At 42.3% G+C, this 26091-nt stretch overlaps 1 protein-coding gene across 1 annotated transcript in view; it reads right to left on the bottom strand.

Moving 5' to 3' along the window:
• Nucleotides 1-23776, bottom strand: part of GRIN2A (glutamate ionotropic receptor NMDA type subunit 2A) — a 284640-nt gene extending 260864 nt beyond the window's left edge. The window contains exon 1 of the mRNA XM_077828127.1: nucleotides 23372-23776. Within this exon, the coding sequence (XP_077684253.1) occupies nucleotides 23372-23776 (405 nt within the window). The remainder of the gene's footprint in view (nucleotides 1-23371) is intronic.
• Between the last annotated feature and the right edge of the window lie 2315 nt (nucleotides 23777-26091).

The raw sequence follows: 26091 nt of genomic DNA, 5'->3' as shown, positions 1-26091 counted from the left end.
GTGCTTTCTGCATTACAGTGACTCTTATTGATTATATTTGGAGCAAGCGCCCTCAGTCTGCTCAGTGTCCACCCACCACATACCCGAGGCCACCTAACCCTGGGGAAAAGCTGTAAAAATTGCAACTGTGGGTCTACTGCTAAAGTTAAAAAGGGAGTTTTTCAAAGGTAAAAAGGACTCAAGTGCCCAACAAATTGTAAGTCAGTGGGAGTTGGGAACCTGCCTCTCATATAAGCCTTCGAAAACCTCCCCCAGAGTTCAAATCAGCCAGAGATTAGTACTATGATTAGTACTAGTCACAATTACCTCTGTAGGTCTGACTTAGGCTCAGCCCTGATACACTGTTCCTTTCAGGACAAATGATAGTGCTAATCAGAGACCAAAGAGCCCCTTTATAGTAAAGTATTTATTTAGAACATCCATCTAAGAGAAACACAAACACAATAAAAATAGGCTTTATGGAAATCTAGTTATTTCCTAAAATTTACCAATCCCTGGATCTGGGAGGGCCCAATTCCTTTAGATTCTCTCTGCACCGTGTCTGAGTCAGCCTGGCCTCCCAGACAGCTTCTGGCACTTGAAAACCCTTCACCCCCTTTCCTACCCTCTGAATTTTGTAAATCAAGTGTTTTTTTGATCTCCAAGCACCCAGTCTGGCAAAGTAATTAATTATGACACTTTGGCCTGGAGCATGGAAGTGAACCATTGTGCTATAATTGCTGCCCTTTCCCCTTCCTTCCCACCTCCCCCAGCTGTTTGTTAGGATGTTTTTAGCTACCAAATCATTGTGTTACCTTCCTGTACAATGCTCATTAAATTCGATCATTGCAAGCATGTAACAAACATTCTACCACCCTCACTATAAGTTAGATCCATAGAGTCACAGAAATTTTCAGAATCAGTTACACAGTAACTTACCTAATTTACAAGGTCACAATCTTCATACCATATTTTCCACTGAATGCATCTGATGAAGTGAGCTGTAGCTCAAGAAAGCTTATGCTCAAATAAATTGGTTAGTCTCTAAGGTGCCACAAGTACTCATTTTCTTTTTGCGAATACAGACTAACATGGCTGCTATCTGAAACCTGCTTTTTCACAGTCATCCAACAAGTCTTCATTTTTGACAATGGAATTTTGGTTTTTCAGTGTTGCCAAGGGAAAAAGCAGGCGTGTATTAATGTTTGCAAAATGTCTGGAAATTCTGGGATAGCATTTCCTTGGAAGGGCAGTGGAATAATTATGTGAAACAGGCAGCAACGGGGTAGCAGCCAGGAACTGGAAAGGAGTCACCATTTAGTATGTTACTGAGATGCAGCTGGCTTCCATTTGCCTGACTGCTACAAAGAAAAAAATCCTGTAGTGGGTACTCATATAACTGGATGTGATGGGTCTTGCCTTTCAAAAGCCCAAAGAAAGCAGCACTCAATCTGCCCAACTACAGGAGAAGTGATGGATATCTAGGTGGGTTGATCCTAACCTAGAAGGTATATCTAAACACACAATATAATATATGTGCATTGCCAGCACCATTATATCAGGCGTACTTTACAATAACTAAAAATACAAACATTAAATATCCATCTCCAAGCCTATTCTCTCTCTGCTTTCTCCACCCAGACTGGAAACAAGACGATCCATTATACCAGTTATGATGTTCTAGGTAATGTAAAGTCCTGCCCACCTGCAATCTAGAAGACCACAAAATCATGTCATGCAGGCCATCAAATAGCCATTGGATATGAATTATTTGAACCAGCAACTACAGAGGCAGGAGAACATATATTCCAGGCCAAACCTCAGTGGCTCATATCTTAGGAGTTCAAAAGTACTGCCCATCACCTCAGTATCTGAGCCACCTTCCACATGAAGTCAATAGCAATAAGCAAAATCCCTAATAGACTTTATGTAGCCTCTGGCTCTTTCTTCATTTTAAAAGTAAAATCTCTGCTTGGGGTAGGGATTTTGTTTTTGACATTGTTTCATTTAAGAATATACTGTCATAAGCCTCAACTTGTAGAAAAGAGAGGTTTGAAATCTTAACACATAGACGCCGTGTCCCACTAACATCAAAGCTACATGTACAGATCAAGGGGAGACTAGAACTCAAAGTTTCTCTCAATGTCCTGAATATTGCAATCGCTATTTTCAACTGTACAGTGCAAACATTGTTTGAACAGGTTCACTTTTTTCTTAATATAATGAAATGACATACTGCAAAGAGCTTTTTAAGCAGTGGATGTAAGCCTTCAGAGTCGCTCTCCTGAGGATTCAGCTGTCTGCCTGAGGAGAGAATTAAAACTCCAAAAAGGGTCAAAGTACCCAAAACACAAGCTCTTATAAATGCTCTCATTTTAAAATGTAAAATGAACACTTCTCTAGGATGCAGTAATCTCATACGTTTTACAGGCTTAGCAGTAGAATGGGTTTTCTGCAGCTCTTGAGACGCAGTCTCCTGTACTTCCATAAGAACCCCAGAGCATGTTACCATTCCCAAAGCTGATCAAACCAAACATCTGGATTCTCTTCAGCATGCTCACCCTCAAGATTTGCCAAGGCCTAAGTTACATTTCATTCCATTTGCCAAACTTGGTCATTAGTGATCTGCTAGTGATTAGCAGTTCGACAGACACACAACCACCTTGGCCAAAAGGATGGCTAGATTTGGGGACGCTGCCAGACCAGTAAAATAAGAATACTTAGATTTTGGGGGGGCGGGGGGCTTCTCTCAAAGCTCTTTACATAAATGCAAAATTATACTCTAACACACACCTGTGCAGCAGGCATCATTATCCATGTTTTACAAATATGTGAACAGAAACACAGAAAGGCGGAGGGACTTGCTTGCAGTCAGATGGCCAGTCAGTGGCAGAGTCAGGAACTGGAGCTCCTGGATCCAATCCTAACAAACTCAGGATAAGAAATTAGAATTAGTTTGCACCTCCAGAGTACCATTTAAAGTATAAAACCAGACATTTTAGAAGACAAAATTTCCAAACTGGGAAATTAACTTGTTTTTTTTCTTCAAACTATAGATGTTATCAGTAGGGAGATAATAAAACACCAATTACACTGCTACAAGTGAGCAATTTTTTAAAAAATTTGTTTTTATTCATAAGTACTCATCTCAAACTAGAGATATTAAATCCACTAGGGAAAAACTATGCTCCATCGCTGTCCACTGGCTTTTTCACAAACCCCTCATAATCTTTGACCCACAGTTAGTAGACAATGTGCATTCTTAAAAACTAAAATAAGCAGCTACAACAGGCAGCATACAGATTGTAATCCTATCTACCCAGTTAAGTATAGAACTGCTAAAATCTGTGCTAATCCTTTCAATCCTTGGTCAAAACCAGAAGCTTGTACAATTTAAACAACATGCCAAAGTTACATTTGCTTATGGTAAGGATTTGATTAAGACAAAAGTTAAGGTCTTTGATAAGGGCACAAGTAAAAAGTGTTTCTTTTAAAATGAAAGTAGTCCATGTCTGTTGACAGATATTTTAACCCATATGCGTAATTCAATAGTTGAAGAAACTGAGGCTAAATTAGCAGGCCACCTCAGACTGAACATGAGTTCATGACAAAGCTGAGAAGAGAATCCCAGACATTTTGACATGTTCTTTAGTCACAACATCATTCCTTTGAAAGGATAAATTATTTATCTTCTATTAAGACGACCTCAGAATGACATTAAGTATATTGCTTTTTTTAAAAAGCAAACCTGAAGATGTACATATAATTTTCACCTTGTTGTTATGTTTGTTCTTTGTACTCAAATATTTTATATATATTTCTATTAAAATAAATCAAACATGCAAAAACTGAAGACTCAAGCATTTTAAAAGGCTAATGTGGAAATTTTTAATTGTAAAATTCCTTTTTCCCCTTTTGAAAGGGGAACAGGAAAATGTCACCGAATCTTCCAAAAGCATTTTTGTGTTTGAACTTCCTTCATATACCTGCAGTTCATGTCTGCTTTTCTTGATGAAATATCATACATGGTCACCTCAAGACCTAGAACAACAGGGTTTCCCCTGAGCATATAAATGCCACATCTGTGTGCTTCCATAGCACATGATGCTGTACGCTATTACCTCAGGAGATAGAATAGAAATGGGAGAAAATGTTTCAAGACGCAAGTCTGTAAGCTTCATAGTATGAGAATGGCAGAGCCAGATCTATCTTTAACCTCCACACCAGGATAGCCAAAGGTTTCAAACATTACTGCATAAGCATGTTTCTGCAGTTTGTTAGGCCGAATCTTGAAGACCTTACTCAGGCAAGTCTCTCATTGAAATCGTTTTGGGATTTGGCTTTGTCGGTGAAAAAGGATTGGTCAAACTTGTCTGCTGGATATAGAAAATCACCAATTTACTGTACTCATTCCACATACAGAACAATCAGTGACAGAAATCTAAGTAGTCACTGATTATTTCAATGCATTTTTGCATCTTTCTGGAAAAGGTTTTGCAGGTACAGGGGAACACTTTAGGTGCCACTAAAATGCAGCTACCTCTGGGATGGAACAGAAGAGCTATTTAACAGTAGCATTTTATGGAAGGATTACGAAGACCCATATCCAACGGAAACTTCAGGATGGTAGACCACAAAATCTAATTACAAAATGAACCTGAAGTTTGGCCAGGACATCACAGTTATCACAAGCAATTTATAAAAAGTGCCAGATCTTTAATGACATAAAACCAGTGCTCTGTGCAGTCATTTGAAAAACAGTAGCCCCAGTAGCATAGTAGCTCCTAATCTGGTGGAGCATTTTTTTAACGACTGCCCTTCTAGGTAGTGAGGTCTTATTCTAATAACTAGCACTCACACAACACATTCTAATCCCAGGATTTTACAGCTGCCATGTTCTCTAATGCAGTCTCTAGAGCATTGATAAAGTTCTGTTTACAAAGAGCACAAACTCAGTGCGGTATCAGACAGATTGGCAAAAAGTTATTCTGCTGCCTCTTTATACTTACGTATACAGGAACATTTTTAGTCTTTAAAAGATTATATTGCAAATCAGAGAACATTTGCTTGCTCAGAACCCACTTCTGCTCCCTTTATTCATACTAAAACCCACAGGACTAACTCTTGTGAGCGAGGTGAGAGGGATTTTACCCTTTACTTGGTACTTAATGAGCTAATATCTCATCACTATTTGGAGTCCTCTCCTTCTTTGATGGCAGTTGTGAATATTAAGCAGAGGGGAACACACTTCATATGTTGATAACTGCAGCAAGAGGCAGTAAAAGGCAAGAGGATTGCTAGTTTCCCTTCTGGGACGTCACAAAGTGTTTCACACCCACACTTTCTTACTGTGCAAGGTAATGAGAGAAACAAAGATTCTCTCTCCCCACTCCCAGTTCCCCCACACAATTCTGCAATCTTTTGAAGCACGGCATCCACTGAAGCCAATTGAAATCAATAGGACTTTTGGTTGAATACAGATTGCAATATTGGGCCTTAATATTATATTATTGGCAGATATACCTCCTGTTAAGACCTGATGCTATGATCACTGACACTGATGTAAATCAGGATTAACTCCACCCAAGTCAGAGTCACAATGATGTAAAGAAGAAGAAAATCAGGCCTAGATGTGATGAATACACCTTTGTGTACAAACAGTATCAGCATAAGCAAGCACACCGTAAAAGAAATTTGTAAAAATTGCCCTTGCCTCCAAAAGATGCCCATTCCTCAACTGGCAGCACTTTCCAATATAAATAGTTCATTTGTCACTTCCCCAAAATTCTAAATTTTGCAACAATTCACATATCTTTTTAAGGTGTTTGGTTTTTTGAGGAGCGGAGAGTCTGAAAACCTAATTTCACATCTTGAGAAAGACCACCAACCTCCCCTACTTTTCTACTTCTAAACTACTGTGCAGTACTCTTCAAACCTCGTTTATTTTATTTTAATTTTTACTTGTCCTAATTCATTAGTGCTATTCTGTGTCATTTTGCTTACTTTCAGATCACTAGAAACGTTGCGGGAATTCCCATGCTTTCAAAATGGTATTAGATAATTACAGAGAAGCAGAGCAATCAGATTTTTAGCTTATTGGGTTACCCAGTCTTGAGATACAGGCATGCAAGGGAGGAGTTTGTGCGCTATTTTTAGGCTCTGTAAATTGTTATGACAGAAAAAGAGAGCATATACACTACCAGATGAGCATAGCTAGCACTTTGCAAACTGACTTGCTGACTTTACTCAATGTGAGAAATTAAATTCACACAAATCTGTACTTGTCACCTGAAACAAAACGTACTGAACCTACAACAAGAAATAAAAAGTCTTCCCACACTCCATGCTCTGAAGACCTGCATATATCATTGTGCTGTGTTGTAGAAAAACATAAGGTCATACTGCCAATATTAACATGTATTTAGTTCATGATTCATACTTCGTCCATAAACTCTGGTAAGATTATGACTATAAACCTTAAAAGGATTTTATATCATAAACGCTGGTAAGCGCTTGGCTTGGGATAACATCTGCATCACTGAAATGGCAGATATTCAGCCTGGATTCTCATGCATGACGTAAGAGATTGTAGTGGGAATTGTGACAGCCTGTCTGATATCCAGAATAGCAACTTTTCTTCTTTAATTTAACGTTCTTCTTCTGCCCTCAAATCCTCTGAAGCCCTAACAGCAGGTTGAAAGCTAAACCAACATAACAAACAAAATTCCTACCATATGTACTGAGAATTTAGTTGTAAGGGGGAAAAAGTCATCTTAAAAATACATTCAAATAACAGCTCCTAGATGCCACAGTAATAGCCCGCCCCCACTTAAATAGGCTGATTAGTGGAAACGTTTTAAAATGAACATACACAGCACTCTGTAACAGAGAAAGAGAAGTATGGTTGCAAGAAAGCTTATTATGTCCTGTAAATTGGAGAAGTGGTTAGAAAACCTTTCGACCTTCTATAAAAAGGAGAGTAAGACTATATTAGTGCTGGACAAGTAAGCCACAAGTTAGTCAATACTTCCTCCCAAAGATAATGAAGGTAAGCCTCAAATGATACAGAAGAGCCCTGGGACTATGACAAAAAATACCAGGGAGAAGTGAAATGGGAGCTTGCAATAGCAGCTTCAGTAATCAGATGCCACTGGCCCAGTTACAGCTCCTTATCTCACACAGGTTTAAAGGAGAAGTTACAAGATAATGTTTCTGGGAAATGTGCCTTTAAGAAGATGAAACTACAAACTGTTCAGAGGTAACCGGAGGAGGCAGAAGGTATCACTTAGGGAAGGAAGCAAGAAAGTGTTCCCAAAAGCGTAAGAGCCAGGAATATGGATAGAAGGTACTCTAAAATTGTCATAACCATAGGGGTAGCCTAAATTCCTCCTTACCTATAAGGGGTTAAGAAGCTCAAGTAACCTGGCTGGCACCTGACCAAAGGAACCAATGGGGACAAAAGATACTTTCAAACCTGGGGAGGGGGGAGAGAGGTTTTGTTTTGGGTTCTTTGTTTCTGTGGCCGTTTCGCTCTTGGGACTAAGAGGGACCGGACATCAATCCATGTTCTCCAAATCTTTCTAAACAAGTCTCTCATATTTAAACTTGTAAGTAACAGCCAGGCAAGGCATATTTGTTTATCTTTGTTTTCTCAACTTGTGAATTTCCCCTTTGCTAGAGGGAGGTTTATCCCTATTTTGTTGTAACTTTGAAACTAAGGCTAGGAAGGTTCCTCTGTGCTCTTTGAATTTGCTGCTACTCTGTAAGGTTAACTACCAGCCTAAGTTTACAGGAGTGATTCTTTTACCTTTTTCTCTTTGTCCAGCACTTCTTTAAGAACCTGACTGATTTTTCCATTGTTCTGAGACCCAAGAGTTGGGGTCTGTAGTCCCTTTGTAACCAGTTGGTGAGGATATATGCTCAAGCCTTCCCCAGAAAAGGGGGTGTAGGCTTGGGGGAATAGGACTCCAAGTGGTCCTTTCCCTGATTGTTTGTTAATTCACTTGGTGGTGGCAGCGATCCCAAGGCAAGAAAGGAATCTGTGCCTTGAGGAAATTTTAACCTAAGCTGGTAAGAATAAGCTCAAGGGATCTTTCATGCGGGTCCCCACATCTGTACCCTAGAGTTCAGAGTGGGGAGGGAACCCCTAAGATTCAGCACTGAAAGCTTTATTTTGGGATAGATTTGTGGGTTTTGGTTTTCTTAGGTTTATTTCTACAATAAAACTTCCACATGATTTCTTGATCTAAGTTATCCTGTTTAGGGTTTACCACCATCTAAATTCTCTGCTGAGTTTATCTTAAGCCTTTATTTGTTTTAATTCCCCACCTTCTATCCCTAAATATAAATATCTTTTGACTCAAATGTGTGCAACTCCATCTGGTCTTGCCCTCCCAGAGAATCCTTCTCATTTACTCCAACGAATCCAGTCTTCTCATTTTAGTGCCACTGCTGCCTTTGTCCTATGCTCAGGTAGCCAAGAGACGCCCAGCACTCCCCCACTATCAGGTACATTCCTATAAGGCCATGCATTGGAAATTGCTTACCACCCTTCCAGGATGCTGAAAGAAATGCTAATGGAATCAGTAGGCAGAAGGAGAGCTGGCTAGGCCTGGGGTCAGACTTAAGAGGCTGGAGAGAATAGGACTAAGCCAGCTTAGTGAAATGAAAGAAGCAGGACCAGGCTAAGGGATGGCCAAGTATAGAGTGGAAAGGGTGGGATGAAAAGAAAAAAGGACAGGTCTTGGAAACAGCTGTTTGGGGGGAAAGAGGATCTGGAGCTGGGTAGATAAGAAGGGCAGTGTAAGCAGTTGTACTCACTGCTGCAGTGCCCACCACCATCAGAGCATGGTGTTCCTGGGGTCTTCATCTCCAGCACCTGCTGCTGACTGCTTCATTGGTCCTGCAGTGGCCTGTCTCTGGCTACATCTTCCGTGGCCCAGCCCTCCAGCCAGGACAGGTCATTCCAGTTCAGATCCCTGGGTAATGCAAGTCCAACTAAAATGTCCACACCAACATCCAAACAGAAAATCCTCCTGCCCATTGCAGGTTACGTTGATGTCCCTCTGCTCATTGCCCCTGGTCCTGCGGACTGCAGAGCTGTTCTTTGTTCCTTCAGCTAAGCATCGCTTCCAAGGGCTTTTCCCTTGGAGGCTGTTCTTCCTAGTAGGTCTTCCTCTTGCCTTTAGGGTAGCCAACGGTCTAATCACACAAACCCAAACACCTTTGCCCTGCTTCCCCCCCCCCCCGAGGCCCTGCCCCACCCCGCTCACTCCATCCCCCCGTCGCTCGCTCTCCCCCCCCCACCCTCACTCACTTTCACTGGGCTGGGGCAGGGGGGTTGGGTGTGGGAGGAGGTGAAAGCTCTGGGCTGGGGCCAAGGAGTTCGGAGTGTAGGAGGGGGCTCCAAGCGGGGCTAGGGTGCAGGAGGGAGTCCGGGGTGCAAACTCTAGGAGGGAGATTGGGTGCAGAAAGGGGCTCAGAACTGGAGCAGGGGATGGGGGTGAGGGGTACAGACTCTGGCTGAGGTGGTGCTTAGCCTCCCTGCACTGCCACCCAAGGTAAAGCAGGCTCCCTACCTGCCCTGGCCCCACGCTGCTCCCAGAAGTGACCGGCATATCCCTGTGGCTCCTGGAGTGGGGGCGGGTCTCTGTGCACTGCCCCTGCAGCTCCAGTGGCCACAGTTCCCAGCCAATGGGAGCTGCAGAGTTGGCGCTCAGGGCGGGAGCAGCGTGCAGAGACCCCCTGCCCCCCCCAGGGACGTGCCAGCCACTTCTGGGAGTGGCACGGAGCCAGGGAGCCTGCCTCAGCACTGTTGCGCTGCCAGACATTTAGCAGCTTAAAGTCTCCCAGTTTGGCTTCAGTAGCCTCTGGGAGACAGATCCTGATTCCAGGACACTTCTTGTGAAACCGGGAGGATTGGCAACCCTGCCTGCCTTGCCTCCTCTCCCCTGGGATGCTGGCAGCTTCCCTCTTTTTATAGCACCTGTCTCAGGGCTCCCACGGGAACAACTCCCTGTGGTTCTTTCAAGCCTGCTTTCACCAGGCCCTGCCCAGAGAAAAAGAGCTCTCCTTTCAATGGCTACATAGTCCTTCCTGACCCTTTTACAGCTGAGGTAACTAATGGTAATTAAGTCAACACATCACGATCAGCTGGGGGTTGTCTGCTACATAATCACAGGCAATACTGAGCTGACTCCCCTTGAAAGGGCAGCCAGCCTGTGACGGGCCCTTTCACTGTGGCACAGCTCAGTTTAGTTAAAGGTTCCTTTTTGGTAGTTTCCCCTACTAATTTGCTACCACCCAAGGGGCAGCTTTAATTTCCTGAGCCAGCAATTGCCAAATGTGTTCTGAAACAAAACTCTTCACTTTTCTTGTAGAAACCTTTTTATTCCATTGTCAACACACACTCTGATACCAGTTCAATGTCTTATTATATAATCTGAAACCTGTTACAGTTCGTGTACCATATACTGGGCATTATTCAATCATCCATTAGAACGTCAGCTGCTAACAAGCCTAGAGTCAGCTCTGGTAAATTTTCAGCCATTTTGCAGATATATTTTTTACTAGTCAGAACAGTTAAGTGGAGAAAGTAAGGGACAAGGACATAAGAGGCAACAGAAAAATAGCAAGCTAGTTTGTTTCCTCTAAAGATGAAGATAGCCATCCAACAAATTGACAGTCATCATCAGGTAGCATAAGACCTAGTGGCTTAATATACCTTAAGGAAACTGCATCGTTTCTGATATTGTTCATCTGTTTTCACATGATGAATGTACAGGGTCCCTTCTCTTCCCAATGAGGTGCTTATAAACACGTGTCCTTATCTCTAGGGCACCCTCTCACAGCCAGATGCAGCGTTGTTTCTCACACTTCCTCTGGCAGCCACTTCCTCAGTCACAACAGTCCATCCCAGTCAAACCCTTCTTTGTATTGCCCTCCTGGGTATTCTGTGGCTCAGATCTCCAGCCAAGTCACAAAACAGTTTGAGTGCCTTCCAGGGATCAACAACAAAAAAAAGTCCTTCTCCCCTCCTGGGCTTCTTCCTCATTCCCTGGTCCTCTCATAGCCTACCTTCATGCACCTTTCCACTCAAGGGCCCCACCACAAGAGCTAACCCTACTCCTTCAGCTCTGATTCCTAGCCACAGCCAGCCCCGCTCTAACAGGCCTCCCTAGGGAGAAGGAACTCTCTATACCATCTCTGTCTCCTGGATCTCCACTTTGATCTGAGCTCCTTAAACAACCTCACTCCAACTCCTCTGGCCAGGAGGCAATTAATCAACCATTTCCCAGGTGCAGGGCATAATTAATAGGTATTTACCCTTACCTTGCAGGTGATGGGGCTAAGCTCCATCACAGTTCATCATGCAATTTAGACATTTCTGCCAACACAGTTTACCCAGAACACATAATTAGTGTCATACAAAAAACAACATGTAATTTATTTGGTAATTATATGTTTCTGCAACTGCTAAAAGCAACTCATTATACGAATGTTGTGCACTTAAAATAGACTACCTTAATTCTATTTTCTCTTTAATCCAATTATAACAGTCTGTCATTTCCAGCACAAATCCAGGTTTTCTCACCCCCCCACCCCCATACACACACAAACTCACTCTCCTGCTGGTAATAGCTCATCCAATGTGTATGGGGGTGGGGAGGTGAGAAAACCTGGATTTGTGCTGGAAATGGCCCACCTTGATTATCATGCACATTGTAGGGAGAGTGGTCACTTTGGATGAGCTATTACCAGCAGGAGAGTGAGTTTGTGTGTGTGTTTTTTGGAGGGGGGTTGGGGGGTGAGAAAACCTGGATTTGTGCTGGAAATGGCCCACCTTGATTATCATGCACATTGTAGGGAGAGTGGTCACTTTGGACGAGCTATTACCAGCAGGAGAGTGAGTTTGTGTGTGTGTTTTTTGGAGGGGGGTGCGGGGGTGAGAGAACCTGGATTTGTGCAGGAAATGGCCCACCTTGATTATCATGCACATTGTGTAGAGAGTTGTCACTTTGGATGGGTTATTACCAGCAGGAGAGTGAGTTTGTGGGGGGGGGGGGGTGGAGGGTGAGAAAACCTGGATTTGTGTTGGAAATGGCCCAACTTGATGATCACTTTAGATAAGCTATTACCAGCAGGACAGTGGGGTGGGAGGAGGTATTGTTTTATGATCTCTGTGTGTATATAAAGTCTGCTGCAGTTTCCATGGTATGCATCCGATGAAGTGAGCTGTAGCTCACGAAAGCTCATGCTCAAATAAATTGGTTAGTCTCTAAGGTGCCACAAGTACTCCTTTTCTTTTTGTGAATACAGACTAACACGGCTGTAACTCTGAAACTTGTAATAAGACATTAATCCAGTGTCTCTCTGCAGTCCATGATTTTTGGTGTCTAGAAGAGTAATGAATTTAAGCTCCCAGACATATCTTTTGAAAGTGCTGTTGAAAGGTTTCCTTTGAGGATGAGGACCGATAGGTCTGTAGTCCACAGGGCTAGCTTGCCTTTATTATATTCACTCTATTGTCTTTATTAGACTCTGCTTTCATATATTCAACTGTAACACAAAGAATCTACAGACTTGTATCCTGGAAGACCATTTGGCTTAAGTAAGTAAATTAGCATAAATTGGCATAAGTATAGTGAAGTATAATAGGCCTGTAACCTTTGGCATAGATAAATGGCGTGACAGTTATCCCACAGATTTTTGCAGGAAGTAAGGCGCTTGCTCAATGGCAGGAGTTGGAACTTAACAGTAAGTGGCTGCCACAAGGTACATGAAAGCAAATCCCGCAAGATCCATTTGGGCAAGGGGTGAGGAGTATGATAATAAGCTAAGATGACATTTGCACATATCAATATGTTAACCTATAGGGTAACTACACCTCAACATTATGTGGGTGAAAGCTAGATTTGGGCACGGTGGGTTGGGCAGTGGCATGGGACCTATAATAAGACAATCATGTGGAGGGAGTTCTCCATCTTTTGTTGCGCGCTTTCTACCACCTGACCCTGCAACTCAGTGAGGAACCTGGACCATCAGAATCACTTACCACCAGGTCTTCAAGGAAGGGTGTGAGTATGCAGATCTAAGAGTTTATGCAAAGAATGAAACCACAGCTAGCCCCAATACTGTATCTTTTGATGTAGCTTGGAGCTTTTCTGGCTTTGTTCATTATTCTAATAAAGATATTGAAGGCTTTACTTTGCCCTCAGTGTGAGTGTCCTTGCCCTCCACCATGAGGCTCCCCACAAGATATTGAACTTCATGGTTTTAGTTCTGCATAGCCTGACTCTGGGGTAAGAACCTTATCGCAGTCAAATCAATTGGCCATCAATCCAAACATTAACCTTAAAAGGAATCAGGCAACATATAGAGATCGCTTTGTGAAAGAGTATTTTTGTCTTTTATCATTCTCTTGTTTGATTTCATTCAAAAGCACAGTGATTGTCTGGTTTCACCCACATAATTCTAATTGGGGCATTTATTTAGGTGTCCACCTGGTCAAAAAGGGACCCTAGCGGCTTCAGTCAGCACCACCAACAGGGCCCTTAAAAGTCCGGTCGGCAGTGCTGCAGGCCTACAGCAGGCTAGTGGTACCGCGCTGCACCCCGGAAGTGGGCGGCAGGGGCACAGGGCTCCGCACGCTGCCTCCACCCTGAATACCGGGTCTGCACTCCCACTGGCCGGGAACCACAGGTGAGAGCAGTGCACAGAGCCTGCTGGCCCCCATGCCTAGGAGCTGGACCTGCTGGCCACTTCCAGGGTGCAGCGCAGTACCAGGACAGGTAGGGAGCCTGCCTTAGCCCTGCTGCACCACTGACTGGGAGCCGCCCAAGATAAGCCAATGTCCCAACCCCAAGTCCCAGCCCCCTGCCTCTGCCCTGAGCCCTCCCCCGGACCTGGAGCCCCCTCCTGAACCCCAAATTCCTCATCCCCTGCCCCACCCCAGAGCCCACACCCCCAGCCCAGAGCTCATACCCCCTCCTGCACCCCAATCCCCTGTCTCAACCCACAGCCCCCTCCCGCATTCCAAACCCCTCATCTCCAACCCGAACCCAGAACCAGCAGCCCCATCTGGAGCCCTCTCCTGCTCCCACATCCCAATTCCCTGCCCCAGCCCAGAGCCCCCTCCTGCACCCTCATTTCTGGCCGCACCCCAGAGCCAGTTAGAGCCCTCACCCCCTCCAACATCCCAACCCCCTGCCCCAGCCCAGTGAAAGTGAGTGAGGGTGGGGGAGAGCAAGCCACTGAGGGAAGGGAAATGTAGAGAGCAGGGGGAGGGGCCTCATGGAAGGGGAGGGGAAGAGAGTGGAGCTTCGGGGAAGGGCTAGGGTGGTCAGTTTTGTTCAATTAGAAAGTTGGCAACCCTATATTTAGTGCACAGGATGAGGTACACCTCATGTTATGATAGGCATGTGTAGGATCTATGGATCTTGAAAGGTGTGTTGTGGTGGGTGTTGATCATCACAAAACCTGCAGACATATCCACTGCATCTGCTGTTCTGGCACAGTCTTGTGCTGCTTTGAGTTGATGTGTCCTCAGCTGGGGGGTAGCTTTCTTCTGATGAGCTTGGAGAGGCTGGGGGAGTTGTATGAAGGCCAGAAGTGGGGATTCAGGAAAGACTTCCTTCAGGATGGAAAATGATAAAAGACAAAAACACCCTATCACCTGTGGGCGAACAAGTTACACAAAGCGATCACTCTATATTTGTCCTATCAGTCCTCATTCTCAAAGGATATCTGCACAACACTTCCAAAAGATCAGCCTGGGAACTTAGGTTAGGGCTGTTAGCTCCCATATAATTTCAGTAGGAGTAGAGCAAACCACTTCCTTAGGCTCCTTTGAAAAAAGAAAACAAATCCATTTTCTGCCTTCATTTTCCCTTCTCTTTTTCAGTGGTGAAAAGAAAAGGAAAAGGAAAAGACAGATTGACAAGTAGAGATATGACAAAACAAACTAATTTCTGTAACAACAAATGAAATAAATTTGTGAAAAATTTAAAATAACAAAAATCTTTCAAAACATGCACATTAACATCTTTTAGCTAGCTCTCTCCATGACCCTCCAATACATTTTTGCTCCCCCACTGCCTCCCAGCAACCATGGAGTGACAGCAAGAAAGACTCTCCCTAGAACTATACCTTTCTGTACACTATAGCTCAGTGGGTTTTCTTTTTAATTTGTCATTTTCCAGATGTGAGTTTTGTTAAAAGCTGTACTTTCCCTGAATTTGTCACCAAATGTAATAATGTTTAATTGCCAAGTACTCATGAATAGAAAGGAGATTTAGGACCAGTTTATGATCTGGGATATGCTGAATACCACCAGAATATTGTTTTGTTTTTAGTAGTTAATTATATTTTTATGAATAGCTGCTTCAATCTGTGGGAAGTTGGAAGATTCACTCACTATTCAGACAAATATGACAGTCAGGGCCTTGGAAGGAGACATTTTGCTTTTATTACTTGTTTCAAATACGTGGTTAGGCTGGTCAAGTACGCGGTTTTACGCAGAGTCCATCTCATCCCACCTAGCTAGTCCTCCCGTCCTTAGTTGTCCATCCAGTGACTTATGCAGGGATAGATTCTCCTCCAAGTCTGTCTCTTCTGCTCTGCCACAGAACTCCTATTCTCAATGGGTACCCAAGCTTCTTCTGTTTACTCACTTTGACCCTTGTCACGTACATGTGAGAGAGAGAGAGAGGAAAGTTGCGGCCAGGGTTAAGGAACAGATGGGCTAAAAGCCCCAGACAAATTAGCTACATAATGTCCAGCAGCAATAATGTGTATCTGGACAAGAGAGAAGAGTAGCTTTGCTCTTATTTATTCTTATTTTACCCTATATTTTCTCTACCCCTTTTACCTCACTTCCCACTCCATTCCCTTGAATCGTTCCCTCTCTACCCTGCCCACGACCCCAGGTCCCACATATTGCTAGACAGGAGAAGCCGCATGCTAGCACAGGTGTAAATTTACACAAGGGAGAAGAACAAAGCATCTGTCTCACTGAAATTGGTGGGAAGCCCCAATGATACGATAAGAAATATCACATATCTGAGGACATTAGATTTAGAATGGCTCTCACTCCCATTTGAAAAATGGTATGAGGTTTGTGTAATTTGAGCTCTGCAACAGAAAAACCAGAATCCAAGTGTTAGGATATAGATATTCAGGCCTGTCGGTAAAGGCCTGTACTCTAAGAATTTAGGTGTATTCTTATCACTTGGCTAGTTATAGAGGTATAAAAGAAAGAATCAAAATCACTGTCTGACAGTGTAAGGGCCTTCTCTTACTGTGACAGTCTGAGGCCCTGTTCTTAGGCTAAGGCCTTTGGCTAAGCAACAGAGGCAGCCATAAGCTGGGAAGTGAACGGTCACATCCTCACATTCCAAACTAGTCACATTGAAATAAGGTGCTATTGGGCTGTTAGGAATACAATCCTGTCCTGATAGTGCCTATCACCTCCAGAGAAAGGGAAGTGCCTAGAAAATGTAAAAGGAAACTTAGTTTGATAACATCCTGTCTGGCAAGAATTCACTTATCAATAGCTGGGATGTGAAATCCTCACTTCTGTATTGTTTTGTCATTATAGTTCCCACTTTGCTATTGTTTGTCTGTATAATCTCTGTCTGGTTCTGTGATTGTTTCTCTCTGCTGTATAACTAATTTTGCTGGGTGTAAACTAATTAAGGTGGTGGTATATAATTGGTTACATAGTCATGTTACAATATGTTAGGATTGGTTAGTTAAATTTCAGGAAAATGATTGGTTAAGGTATAGCTAAGCTGAACTCAAGTTTTACTATATAGTCTGCAGACAATCAGGAAGTGAGGGGGTGGGTGTGTGGGTGGGGAAGATGGGAACAGGGAATGGGGGTAAGGAAATTGGAATCATGTTTTGCTAAAGGGGGAAATGGGAACAGGGGTAAGGAAATTGGAATCATGTTTGGCTAAGGGGAGGAATGGGAACAGGGACACAGGTGTAAGGCTCTGTGGTGTCAGAGCTGGGAAGGGGGACACTAAGGAAGGAAACTGGAATCATGCTTGCTGGAAGTTCACCCCAATAAACATCAAATTGTTTGCACCTTTGGACTTTGGGTATTGTTGCTTTTTGTTCATGCGAGAAGGACCAGGGAAGTAAGTGGGTGAAGGAATAAGCCCCCTAACACCAAGTATTTTGATTTTTACAAACTGACTGTAAATTTCTGCACCTCAAAATCTTAAGCACAGATTTTCCTCCTCTACCAACATTACATCTAATTGAAAAAGACAGTGATGATGTTCCTCTTAAAAAAAAAAAAAAAAAAAAGAAGAAGAAAGTATCAAGAAAACATCCCAAGGATTTATAAAAACAATAGTGTGACAGATGGTTTGGAAACAACCCAAATTGAGTAGGCTGGGCTCCTTCAGATAAAATCCACATTCCTTGGTAGCTTCAGGAAAAGGCAGCACAAAGCTGGGCCCAGATGGTCACAGATTTTAACTCCTAGAGTTGCAACATAGGAATAGGAATAGATGTGGCCCTCAAAGGTTCCCATTTTCTTCAAGATAGCCTACTGGGCACCTCCACCAAAACAGCCATTCCCAGGTCTCCCCTCAAGCCAGTCCAAAGCCATCACCTGTATTACAATTGTATCAGAAAACAAAACCAGGAAATTCATAAAATGAGGCTGCTTGTTCATTAAGTTTGGTCAGCTGGGTAGCAAAAATAAAAAACTTTTAAACTGTCCGTTCAAATTAAAGTAAACGTTCTCAAGTGCAGTTAATGAATTAGAAATAGTGCAAACTGAAAACATGTTTGACAGATACAGTATGGATCTCCCTTCTGTTCAGCGCACTGTGCAAGTTTCTAAGAGTGAGCGTTCTGCCTATATGAAGTAATTGCTAAAAGTACTCTATAGAAGTCCTATTACTATTTTGTAGGTTATTAAATATAAAAGCAACATGGTTTCCTTCAAGAAGTATTTAAAAAGAGAGCTCTCAGAAGTTACTGGGAATGTTTGCAGGCAGGAGATTAAATGCCAAGCCAAAGGATTGGTGTTCTAATTTTGCAGTCTGGGTTCCATCAAGTTAAAATTTAAAATGACTTGGATTGCTTGTGTGTGAATGTTGTGTCTTTTGTACTTCTGGATCATATGCAGCCGTGACTACAAAACAGTTTATTAGTAGTTTAAATGTTTGGCTGAACACATCACCAGATGCACTTACCAATTTCTATTTTAACACACAGTAAGAAAGGGCAGGTTGAAGTAAATGTAAATGGCATTATAAGAGAGAAATTACATTGTTCTTACACTGAAAGATAGGCATAATTCCCCATTCACATAAATGAGTACAGCTTGCAGGATCATCATCCTTAGCCTCTAATGTAGTAGCCTCAAACATAGACCAGGCAAATCTAAAACCATATGAATATAGTCCTAACCACATCGACACCAAAATCAAGCAAATGTTCAAAAGTGATACTGAATGTAAATAATCCCTACTGAGGAGCATGAGATCACATAGACTGCAATTCCCAAACTTCTGGAAGCTGATCCTCCCCTCCATTCAAGAAAATGAAACCAATTTTGTCCTCCTTCAACTCCCGCATGTTAGCCAGGCAGCATGTGTCAGCTTGCACTGCTGCTCTTTTGCTTGCCCATCCTTCGCACCCCCTACGTTGGGAAAAGTTAACATTCCCTTCCTCCACCCCAACCCAGCTTGATTGCTAGTCAGCTCCTGCTGAGAAAATCTTCATGAGGAAAATTTTACCTTCCTTGGAAATAAGCAGCCAAATCCTAGAAAAAACCCAACTTAACATTAGACAGGAGATATGTATGCAGTGTTATTGTAGCCGTGTTGGCCCCAAAATATTACAGAGACAAGGTGGGTGAGGTAATAGCTTTTACTGGACCAATTTCTATTATGAGAGAGGCAAGCTTTTGAGCTTACACAGACCTGAAGAAGAATTCCATGTAGCTTAAAAGCTTGTCTCTTTCACCAAACAGAAATTTGTTCAGTAAAAGATATTAGCTCACCCACCTTGTCTCTCTAATTAGACAGAAGAGTAAGATGCACATCCCATGAATCGTCCTCATTCTGCTAACTCATACAGTGTCCCACAGATACTAAGCTTTGGCTTTTTAAAAGTCTAATTTTTTATTGCAAAGATATAGCAAGAATAATATAAACTATATGCTGTGTCCTAGTTAACTCAATCTTACAGAGCGCTGTCTCCACCCAAACAGCAGCAGAAATTTTGTGATCTCACTATTCACTTCAATCAGATGTGGAGTTTACAGCATAATTAGAACAATGTAATGCTAATATGCTGCATAGGGAAATAAAGAAAATACTTCAGACTATGAGCCCAAACACGCAAATAGTCCTTAGCACATGGTTATTCCCATCGATTTTTAATGGACTTTTAATTTTTAATTCAAACATGAAAGTATCTTTCTGCCTGTGATTCCATGTTTTGTATAATGCTGCACAAAATATTGGCTTTTATCTCACTGAGAAAAAGAACACAGACAATATATACATCATAAAATAATGGTGATGGATAATAGAAGTGTTAAAATAATATAGTTTGCAAATACAAGGACAAATAATCCATTGGAACACCTAAAGAAAACCTCAACAAAGTAATGGAAAATATTTATAAATTCACTTTATATTAATACTTACAACTCCTCACATAGTAATACATTGGGAATGTTCATTTAAAAAGGAATATCAAACTGGTTTTAGGTGTTCTAATGCACAACAGACTTCACAGAACTAGAGAAAAATAAGTTTATTTTATATTAATGTAATTTATCAGTGTAAAGTGCTTTCAAAAAGTCTGCCAATAATTATACATTAATGCTTAATTTTCTTTTTTTGGGGGTGGGGGGGTAATCTCCTTAGCTCAACACTCCCAGAGTTGTTTCAAAAAGTACCACTTCCTAATGATAGTCCCTCTGGAATGTGCCACATATCTTTAGGACTGTCAGTAATTCCAATTCAGGAAATGTCTCTTAGAAAATTTGTATGTCTATTATTAAAAGTTTCTAATGGGCAGCAGGACTAGAAAAGTCTGTATTGAGTTTTTTAGAGGTATAACAATACAAAACAAACAGTTTACTGGGAATACCTGCTAATTAATGCTCTTATAATTTACAGGGTTTTTTTTAAAAACTGTCCAAGAAACTAGTACAGAAAGCTTATTCTTTTGCAAAACTAAACTCAATATGGCCATGCGATTGTAAATATGGTACATATAATAGACACTGCTACTGTGACAACCAAACAAGACTTACTACAGCAAAAAAAATCACAGATCAGCCTGTAATGTTGCACAGGCCAGCTGAGACAAAACCTAGTGGGAAAGTTAAAGGAGTGAGTCTGAGCTTCATATATATTTGAATGAACATATTTAGGAGGTATTGCCAATATAAAGTATGACACAATCCTGCAATCCTTACTCATGCAAGTAAGCCTTACTTATGCAAGCCGTCCCATTGATGTCTTAGGGGTTGCTGGATTGTTACCAAAACAACAAAAGGTTATGCTTTTCAGAGGTCTAATGTCCAATTTATTATTTACAAGATGCTTAAGTGCATCAACATACTTAATATAGAAATCACTGAGTTAATGGGCTCCTTTTGTGCCTTTATAGTTTACTGAATCACTTGGCTGAAATATGTGAGAATTAAGAATATATGCACATCTGCAAGTGAAAGTCACCAATAGCATTAGAAGACTAGCGTAAGGCTCTCTGCAGCACTGAAGTCTTGCATTAGGGTCACACAGACAGGGTCCAGGAACTGAACAGCCACATTGCGATACCCAGTGCACTATAGAAAGGGTTTCTATGCTGACTCACCCTAGGCTAGTGCAGAGAGCAGTAGTGGGGTAGGAGATGGGACACGGAAACTGTCATTTATGCATACTCAGTGACCTCCAATATCACAGGACAAAAGGGCCCACACTCTGGGTGCTAATTCAGCTCCATAAACTAGAATAGTCATCATTAGGTAGTTTGGGTTTCAGCCCCAAATCCTGGCACTGGTTTGGAAAGTGGGTTTCACATTTCCAGCCCTTCCATTCTTCTTCAACAATGTTGTGAATTTCACCTGTGCTACACAGGAATTTATGTCCCAAAAAGAGTTTAAAAACCAAGTAAATATTATTATTGTTAATGTCCAAAGCCCAGCTTTGAAACATATTACACTAAGTACATGCCAAAAGCCAATCTAAGATTAAGGCAATTTATAGGTATATGTATCCAAAGGCTCTGTTCAGCTGGTTAACTACTTTAAGATGGTTCCGTCGATTTGTTTAAAAAACTGCACAGAACTATTTTGCTCCCAAGCGGAGATCTTGAAAATTAAGTTTCAACTGAAAGCAAGTATTTTTAAATGTCAAGTAGGAATAACCACTAAAACACAGATGTCAAAACAGAAATACAAATAGTTAACTACAGGATTAATATACTACTGAAATACCTCCGTTTTAGTGATCTAAATTAATGTGTATCTATTTTACATTCTAGTTGACTCTATATTACCAAATAGGTGTATGTATGTAAGTTAGTGACTCTGAATCAGTCACTGGAGGCATGGATAAGATTAACTTCTCATCCCCATCTCTAGTTTTTTATAATTTGTGGCAGGTGGGATTCTCAGCTACAAGTTTTTTGATTAATATAACAACTTCAGCTGATATATTTATATCTTATATGTATTAGTTTCATAAAGATTTTATAACCTTAAGGATAGTTCAATAGCTCCCAATGTAATAGTCCCCATGACCTAGTCAGTATATTTCCCTTTAGTATTCAAAGTAGTAACATCAATCATAATGAACTCTGTGGTTATTCATGTGGACATAAGGCCCTCCTATAGAATTTCCACTACAATTCAAACATTTATTAACTGAACCATTATATGACAGTGTCAGTTGTAACGATAAAGGTCACTCAGAATACTGAGATTGAAAGAACATCTTTAGTCCCACCAGTTAATAAAAAGGAGTGAAATGCCACTGTTTCTAAGTCAGGAATGATTCCTGATTCCTTCTTCAAAGACAATAAATAATCCCATCTCTTCTGTTCTTCACTTTTAAAAATATATCTGGGCCACTTTAAATAATTATTTTCAATATTTCTCTGAATCTGTGTGAATTACTACCCAATATGTGACAGTCCCCCCGCCTCCCTGGTTTTATTGCTACAGAAAAGCTGAATTGTAATCATGCCTCATTTCTTTGTAATATTTTGCCCTTGATAATGGTTTTAGAATATGATGTGCTGAAAAAATATTTCCTGAAAAGCTAATAAATGACTTTCTACTCCGCAAATGTTATGTTGAATAATCCTCATCTCTTTACTTAAGTGACAACCAAACTGGGATAAGGGCGCTTCACCATCAGCCAGTTGTTTCTTACCCCATCATTCAGCCAACAAATGCTAACAGTAAAACCGGTCGTGGTAGAGGGCTTGATCCTTCAAGATGCTGAGCACACTCAACTCTCAGGAGTTTGAGCACTGAACACCAGGCAAGATTGTGTCCTGTTGAGTAGGAGTTTGCTATGCTTCTGTCACCTTGAGTAAGGAGTGTGCGCTCGATGTATTAGTCACTGTTCTATTATTTCATAATCTTAGAATGGGTTATATGGAAAAAACATTTTCCTAAAAAAAAATCTGTTCGCATTATCTTAAGAGTTCACAGACAAAACCACCTGCACACCATAACCTCATGTTTACCACATGGGAGTCTAATTAACTGTAACACAGGTTCTCACTGAATTGCTGTAACTAAGTAAAAATCAAAGGGTGGTTCTTTATATCAGACTGATGTCACCCACATTAAGCTATTAATGGGGGGAACATCAAATAGCTAACCTGAATAGCTGTACACTTATCAAAATCCTCTAAGTCCTCTACTAGCACTAGCCTCATCAAATCCATTCAAGTGCATTACATGTGATCTTTCCCAGTGTGGCACTTGTTTCTAGTGTCTGCCAATAACATTATACCTTTCCTTCAAGATGTAAAACAAGACAAAATATTTTATTGTCATAATTCGGTTAAATAAACCATCTATCTTCGGGGTCATCAACTGTAAGTAACATTCCTAGGTTAATCAGAATTCAGCTTGGTGGGAACTAAACTGTCAGTAAGAACATTCTTTATGTAAACAAACAAATTCCAGACCTGACCCCCCAAAAATCTGTCAGGACATTGGGTGGTAATTCAGTAGGAAACTGCATGATAATTTTGCTTTTAAAGATCAGAATATAGGCTGTTAGAGGCATCCTCCTTTGAGCTGCTTGCAGTGCACATGTACTGAAGTTAGTATGCACGATGAAGTTACACTGGTGCAACAAAAGCTTTAAGTAATTTAAAAAAAAATTCCTACCTTATCTGCCATGATCATGGAGGAGCCGCCATGAATTCCCAGAATTGGAATAAAAGTCTGAGATGAAATAAAATCCAAAATCTGAGCTATCGCCTCCTGATCAGTATCGTCTCCAAAAATTACCCCATGGATCTTGGTGCCTGACATCAAGTCACAAACATGCGTTATAATGCTTTTAGGGTCAGTCTGGTTCACCAAAAGGGTCACTACATTGACATCAATGGTCAGGTCTGCTGACATTTCCCTGCTCCAGAGAGCTCGGATGTCTCGCTCTGTGATATACTTGGTCCTCCCCAGAATCACTGCAATGTTGAGTATGGGATAACTTCTCTCTGCTCCATGAACAAGATCCAATTGTGCCAGAAGAGCTTGGAGTACCAGGAGAGCACAGCCAATTTTCCCCATCTTTGCCAGCTTTATCCCCTGTAGAAGTGATCACATTGCATGAGAAAAAAGAGCAAAATATGCTATGTAGTCCCCCACCAGGCTTTTGATGCAAAATATCTGCATAGAATGCATCCTTATTAGCTTCGTCCAACGGTTCTTCACCTTAGCCTTATTCTGACATCATTTTAACTATCCCATGAAATTAGCTCCCCAGTGACAGTGTTATGAATTGTCTACAGCAAACTAGAAAAAATGCCATGCAAGTTCTGGGGAAAGGCACCATTTAATGTTTCTGATCTAGTTAAAATTAAATGACTGAACCAATTAGCATGGGGGAATATATATATATATATATATATATATTTTTAACCAGGCACTTGTATTTTGAAATCTGGTGACAGCCTAAAAGGGAGATGCACTTTCCCCATACAATTAGCCCAGGAAGGCACTAGAACCCCACACCCCTGCACCCCACCCATCTTGCAGGACTCCAGAAATGTAATTTTATTTTTCAATCTCTCAGATGGCTGCTGCTCATGTATAACTACTGCATGTCTAGAACAGATTCAGACACACATTATTCTAACCTATTTCTCTCTCTCTCTCTCTCTCTCCTTCCCTTACTCTACATTAACTTTAGCATCTCTGAACTGGGGATCTCAGAGACAAAGTTGTCACTGGCGTTGGGGGACAGCATGTTCAATAAATGAGAATCAGTGCATTGGTTTGCTCTGGCCTCCCAGTGGTTCTTTAGGGGACTGAACAGGGAGAGGGAGATGAGCCATGGACAGAGAGGGTGATTTGAGACAGCCAAGCGCAATGTCTCCTTTTGCCCCCATATCCCAAGGGATTTCCAGCCCCCTTTTCTGGCCTCAGGAGGGGAGTCCCTCTGCTACACACAAAGCCAGGCCTGCTGGGAAGCGTCATGCAGAACATATTAGCAAGGCTGTCCAATCAGAGGGCTGCCTTTTCCTGATCTCCCTTTTCACCCCTCGTTTCAAAGTAACAGCCTGTTAGTCTGTATTTGCAAAAAGAAAAGGAGTACTTGTGGCACCTTAGAGACTAACCAATTTATGTGAGCATAAGCTTTCGTGAGCCGATGAAGTGAGCTGTAGCTCATGAAAGCTTATGCTCAAATAAATTGGTTAGTCTCTAAGGTGCCACAAGTCCTCCTTTTCTTTTCACCCCACTAACCATAATGTCCCCATCGTCCATCAGTATCCATCAGCATCAGCTGCTGCTTAACAACAAGACCAGGAGTCCCTCTGTAGTTTTCCCTCCGCGTGGGGGTGGGAATTTCTGATACCACTGAACTGGAGCTCAGCTACACTGTGTTTCCCAAGCTATTATATTGCATGCCAGGTTCTGATCACTGCAGCAGCAGAGACAGCGAACAAAGGTTTAGAAATAAATTAACCCAAACCCCTGCAGCTGTGAAGCTGCTGCATCTTTCTCGCAGACTCGGGGCAGAAGCTGCTCTCCCCTATCCTTGGAATCATGGTTTCCTTAATAAACGAGACTGCACTGGAAAGCATTAATTGCACCAATTACAGCTGTAGGCACACGCCCTCCCGCCCCCCGGCGCCCCCCGTGGGATGTGAAATCCTGCAAAGTACATCCTCGTGCGTACGACCGCCGCGCTAGAATCCCCCCTTTCCATTCCAAGCCCAGGGCACTAGCGCCGCTTGCTGGCCGCACGGCGCACTGCCGGGACACAAACTTTGCAACCTACCGAGGATGCCAGAAAACGTAGTCGCTGCTATTTGGCACGCGGCGAAGTTTGGCATTTCCTTGTAACCCTCAACGCCAAGAGGCCGGGGTTGCTTCCATCCCTCGGACCAAACACAGGAGGCTCGCTGCAGCTTGCTTTCCGCATCGCACCCAAGGGAGGCAGCTACCCAAGCAGGAAGAGATGCGAAAGCGGGCTGAAGGGGAAGAGTTAAGGGCGAGGGGGTGGGGGAGAAGAGACAGATGCAGAACATTAGTCAGACCGCAAGTGCGATGGAAACGTCTTCCCGACTCTGATGAGCACATGAAACAAGCACAGTGAACAAAGTGACAGGCTGAGAAAGTTGTTGTCTGCGCCCCAACCCCCCCCACCCCCCCGCCCTTTATGTAAAAATAGATGCGAGAACACCACCACCAACCCCCAAGAGAAGTGACAGGGCAGCCAGTCTTCCCTGGAAGTCCTCCCTCCTCCCACCCATACAGGTTGGGAAAATATTTTGTGCTAGTAACCGTCTATTGCCTCCACCGGCTTTGAGCTACAAGGGGGCGAGCCACCCAACCTGGAAGGAATAGCTGGATGCTAAACTAATTCACAAGATCAAGGA

The sequence above is a fragment of the Eretmochelys imbricata genome, chromosome 10, assembly GCF_965152235.1.
Source record: "Eretmochelys imbricata isolate rEreImb1 chromosome 10, rEreImb1.hap1, whole genome shotgun sequence".
In the NCBI taxonomy this organism is placed as follows: Eukaryota; Metazoa; Chordata; order Testudines; family Cheloniidae; genus Eretmochelys; species Eretmochelys imbricata.
This window is presented reverse-complemented; position numbering and strand designations above follow the sequence as displayed.